Raw genomic sequence first — 5,293 nt, 5'->3', positions numbered from 1 at the left:
TATGCCCTGGGAGTCCATCTCTGTCCATCTGTATGCCCTGGGAGTCCATCTCTGTCCAGTCTGTATGCCCTGGGAGTCCATCTCTGTCCATCTGTCGAGCCTCACAGTCCTTTCATCTTCTGCTAAAACTGAACAGGGCTCATACTATGTCCACGGTTTGGTACCCCGCTTCTCCCCCTTTCCCACCAGATCGAACGTGAACTATTTATCTGCCTCAGGCCTGGTGACTCCACCTCCCAGCCAGTGCAGGCATAGCTCCCCTTTCATTAGCCAGGGGTCTGGGGTGGATGTATGGGAAGTCCCTGTCATGTAAGGGCCCCAAAGGCAATCATGTCCTCTTTCCATGTCTGAGTATCGTGAAGATGCACCATGACCAAGCCACGAAGTTCAAAGCCCAACAGCAGCAAATGAGGTATTGTCCACATGGGCCCAAACTGAAAACCAAAGCGCACAGGAATGTGAAACACGGTTGCCCAGAGAATGCTCCCTCTGGGCAGGAGGATACAGAGAAATACGCACACGATGAGGACTGATCTTGTTTGGGGTCGGGTGGCTGGCTCAAGGGTGCTCATTATGTTTACTGCTACCTATAAATGTCCATAAACATCTAAAAGAAAATAAAGGCAGGCTGAGTGTGGACTGGGGATGGCAAAGGGTCATGAATCAAGGTTGACCGTCAAATTATATGTGCACATGCGCACACACATGCAGGCACGCACACACACACACACACACAATGTCAAAAAGCCTACCGCGACTTCAGGCAGGCTGTAAGTGGACTATCTCTGGTCTCATCACCCCAGCTGCCTCTACGTGTATGTGAGAAAGAATCGAACGCAGACTGTGAAGCTTATTATGCACTCAGCTAAAGTCAACACGGCTGGATGAATGGATTTAAGAACCCCTCAGAGGAACTCTAGGAACCTGCCCTGGTGGCCTAGTGCAGATGCTTTGGACTGCTAAGCACATGGTCAGCAGTTCAAAACCACCAGCCGCTTTGAGGGAGAAAGATGAGACTTTCTATTCCAGTAAAGGGCGACACTCTCAGAAACCCACAAGGGCAGTTCTACCCTTTCCCAGAGATCACCGTGAGTTAGAATTGACATGATATAGCCGTGAGTTTGTTTGTTTGTTAGTTTGTAAAGGGAGACATCAGCACACATGTCTATAGGCAAGCCACCAGGGCTGGTCAGATGGGAAGAGACACTTGGTCCAGGGGAAAGAGATGTGGGCTTTGGGTAGCGACTGGTGGAGCCCAGGAGGGGGAAACCAGGCGGATGTTGGAGCTGATGAGAGAGCAAGACCAGCCTGCCCTCAGGGAGTCACAGGCTGGTAGAAGGAAAGACAGGAAATCCAAACAGGACAACCCCTCAGAGCCACAAAGACAGGCTCTGTCCTCTTAAATGCTGTACAACTGATACTTAAGAAGAAGAGATGGGGGGTGGGCGGTGGTAGAGCATTCTCTGAGTTTCCCTGAGACCATCTATTGCTATCAAATAGAAGGCAGGAGGTGGGCCATGGGGGGGCGGGGGTGCAAGGCCTCGGAGGCACCTGCTCTCCACATACTGCTCCACTCAGGTGTTTCCACTGCCCCTAACATACCTCTCTGCACGTATTTGCCAACCTGCCCCTGTCCCCACCAGCTAGGACACAAACGTGTTGTCCCTCTCCCCAACCCCACCCCACCCTACCGCCCCCTGTGTTGGCTGAGCTGGCTTTCATCAGATTGAGAACGTTTCAGCTCTTCCCAATTTCCTTCTCAGTCACCTGTTCACAAACATGAAAGTGAGCTGTAAAATCAATGCATTGCAATTTCTCCCGGGCCCCCTCGAGAACCGTGCCTGCAATGAACACGAGCCCTGAGGAAATGGCCCCCGCATCCTGAAAACTAGGGAGCCTTGGTATCTGTGGGTCTGGGCATTCAAGACCCAGAGGCACTGTGTGATCTGTCACCACAATGCTGACTTCTCAGAGGGACCTTTCGGACAAGTGCCCTTCCAGTTAGGAGCAACTCGGGTCAGCTAAGCCAAGTGTTGAGTTCCGCAACAATGTGCATGGGAGAAGTGAAGTCCTTGGCTTCCGGTCACTGGACACTCACCACCTCCTGAGAGGGCCACTTCCCCTGGGCAGTGGCTCTGATGACAAGCACATTAGTAACGTCAGCTGGCTTGGCTTCCCCCTCCCCCTGTGAAGGGGCCCTGGGTCATGCCCAAAGGAGACTTTCCCAGGGAAGCAATGGCCGACCCAGCAATAGCCTGGGCTGGGGCTGGGGCTGGGGCTGGGGCTCAACCTATCGTCCAAGCTCCTGGCACTTGTGAGAGACGTCAAGAGACCTTTGCCCTTGCAGCTGCCCAGAGCAGGTTTCTGCTATCCATTCAAGAGTCAGAGAGCAGACCTGGCTGGAGGGTCTGCACCTTGTATCTACCCATCAACAGACCTTGGAGAGAGTCCAGCACTCAGCACCCTGTTCGTGTCCTCTCTCACTGTGTGTGTGTGTGTGTGTGTGTGTGTATACCTCCCTCCTGCCCTGTCCAGGGCATAGTTCTAGTTCAAGTTGCAGGAAGAAGCTACCTTCCCTGGCAGCTTGGATTCCCAGCAGAGACTGGCAGAAACAGGGGCAGGTGACCTAGGCAATAAGGGAAGCACAGGCTTACTTGTGCTTACTTACTAATCTGTAGTGAACACACTCACCTGTGTTTCACCAGATTTGGTGAAATACAAGTGAAATTGTTCACCCGAGATTAGTAAGTAAGCATAAGTGAGCCTGTGCTTGCTCTGCTCCCTGTCAGGAACTGTAACTTTGAAAAGAGGCTTTGATTCTGTTGGAGGGTGTGTTAGGCCGGGTTGACTAGAGAAACAAATCCAGTGGCACTCAGACATGTGTAAGAAAGAGGTTTACATGGAGGAAACAGCCCAGCCCAGTCCAACTCAACTCCCTATGTCCGGTACTAGTCCATGAGTCTCTCTTCAGACTCGCACAGCCACATGCAACGATGCAGAATGCAGGAGCATCACAGGCTGGTGGGTGCAAAGTAGTTTGGATCCAATGGCAGTGGAAGCATCAGGGCTCATGGTGACCTGCCAGCAGGAAGATGAAGGCAGAGGTATGGGGGGCACGGGGGTGGGGGGTTCCCAGGGCCCTCCTTATGATAAGGCCATGCCCACAAGAAGTCACGATCAGGCTAGACTCCACCCCTACACTTTTATTTATCTTCAGTCTAACATGCAGCTATGTAACTACCGCAGAGGGCACTGTGGGTCGGGAGAGACAAATGCCAGCCTAACCTACAGGCTGAGTCTTCGATGTAGTGGGAGAAAGAGGTGGACATGTTCACTGTGGATTAGTAAGCACAAGTAAGGTCATGCCTTACCATATTTGTTGGATGATCCTGTACTATTTATGGTCACTGTTATTCTTGGTATAAGTTCCCAAATGTATTTGGCCTACAACTACCATTCAGGGGTAAAAGAAAAGATTCTCAGTGTCCCCCACACAGACATGTGTTCTATAGCCCGTAATCCTGGATAAGGTGTGGGGATCTGTTTTTACAACCTCTCGGGATCATTCCAACCCCTAAAGTATAACCCACTTTGGGAAACACTGTTCTGGACACACACACACACACACACACACACACACTTCCTGCTGTTATCCTGGCCTTCTCGTGCCTTCTCCAGTCTCTCTTCGCCAAGGCTGGTTCTCCCTCCTAAATCACTCTGCAACCTGGCACTTCCCTCCCTCCCTGCTCCCACTGCCCAGTCGGAGGTCTGAGCCACCCAGGCCACTTTATCTCATGATCTCAGCAGGTGGCCCCCTGCTTTTCTCCAGGACTCTCCAGTCTGTCTCCTTCCCCGAGCCCGAGCCCCGGAGGGGCTTATCCAGAGTGCCTAGAGGCACGCGGACTCGCTGACCCCCCGCCTTCGACAGTGGCCCCTCCGCCACTCCAGGAGAAGAAATCAGGCGGAGAGCAGCCCTGCTCGGGTTGGAATGGAGAGCAGGCAGCGGTCTCTCGGATCGGGAGGCAGCGGAGTTCCTCCGGCTGCCAGGCCGGCGAGCTAGTCTGTGCCTTGCAGCCCTGGGGCCTGAGACCCTCGAACGGGGCGTTCGGCCACCCCAGCCCCAAGCTCTCCATCTCCGCCGCCCTTCCCAGGTCCCCGCGGGAAGAAGGGGTCTGCGGACCGCCGCGGGGCAGGGCGTGGGGGTGGGGGTAGAGGCAGGGCCCTGAGCGGGAGGCGCCGTCCGGCCCCGCCCCCCTGACGCAGCCATTGGCCGTTGCGGAGAGGGTGGAATCGTGGCTCCCGGTGCCCCGCAGCTCCTTTGGAGCCAAGGTCCCGACTTGGCCGCTCCCGGGGAGCTGGCGTCGCGAGGCTGCGGGGCAGGTCGGGGCTGGGCTGACAGAGCCCCGGTCCCCGCGCCCTCCCTGCCGCACACTGGCACCCATTCGGCGGCAGCCTGGTGAAGCGCGCACCCACACCCTCTCCGCGCGCGGCTCCAGGGCGCGATGGAAGCGGCACTGCTTGGGAGTCTGCTGGCGGCGAACTGCAGCCTGGAGCCGGCCGACGAGCTCCTCCTGGACGGCTGGGGGCTACCCCCGGACCCCGAGGGTAGGCGGGAGGCTGGCGCACCCCGGCGGCGCGGACTCCATTCCTGGCGCGCTCAGGGCGCGCGGGGCTCCGGCGCTACCTTCGCCCTGCGCCCTGCGCCGCGCGTCCATCGCGAGCCCTCTGAGCCCCGCTCTGCTCTCTTCTGTCGCCAGGTCTTTACTCCTACTGCAATACAACCCTGGATCTGATTGGGACGTGCTGGCCGCGGAGCGAGGCCGGAGCCCTGGTGGAGAGGCCATGCCCTGAGTACTTCAATGGTGTCAAGTACAACACGACCCGTGAGTGTCCCCAGGCCCACGGCCGTGGGCTCTGCGCTGGCCCCGCAAGGAGTGGGGAGGGTTTCGCCCTCAGTGGGTCCTTGGTACCAGGTCCCACCCACCACTGGCATTAGGAACGGTTCATTTCGTGGGGCTCAAGCCCACTGCTCCCCACTGTAGCGTCAGACCACAGTGCAGCAGCGGCTTAATCTCCTGGCGCAGCGAGAAAAACGAGAAAGGCAAGAGGAAAGAAATCTCGTGGAGAGCAAACCTCTCCCGCACGCACCCTGTGTGGTCCGAGTGCCTGAAGTTCCAGCAGCATCAGAAGGGTCACCTCTTTGTTCCCACAATGCAGGCCCCTAGGGGCAGGCGTACACGCAGGCTGCCAGACCCCAAGGGGAGAGGTGAAATCAGCCTGTGGACAGCTGGAG

At 56.5% G+C, this 5,293-nt stretch overlaps 1 protein-coding gene across 4 annotated transcripts in view; it reads left to right on the top strand.

Annotated features, from left to right (window-relative positions):
• CRHR2 (corticotropin releasing hormone receptor 2) overlaps nt 1-5,293 on the top strand; it is a 35,889-nt gene that overhangs the window by 1,532 nt on the left and 29,064 nt on the right. For 2 of the 4 annotated variants that reach the window (XM_045288959.1, XM_004702756.2), the window contains exons 1-2: nt 4,357-4,605; nt 4,758-4,883. In XM_045288959.1, coding sequence (XP_045144894.1) covers nt 4,503-4,605; nt 4,758-4,883 — 229 coding nt within the window. In that variant the 5' untranslated portion in view covers nt 4,357-4,502. Of the gene's footprint in view, nt 1-4,354; nt 4,606-4,757; nt 4,884-5,293 lie in introns of those variants that run through there. The other 2 variants (XM_045288957.1, XM_045288958.1) reach the window with 2 other exon arrangements.

Source organism: Echinops telfairi, unplaced genomic scaffold (genome assembly GCF_000313985.2).
Source record: "Echinops telfairi isolate 266 unplaced genomic scaffold, ASM31398v2 ScPeMD7_23;HRSCAF=83, whole genome shotgun sequence".
Taxonomy (NCBI): Eukaryota; Metazoa; Chordata; class Mammalia; order Afrosoricida; family Tenrecidae; genus Echinops; species Echinops telfairi.
This window is presented reverse-complemented; position numbering and strand designations above follow the sequence as displayed.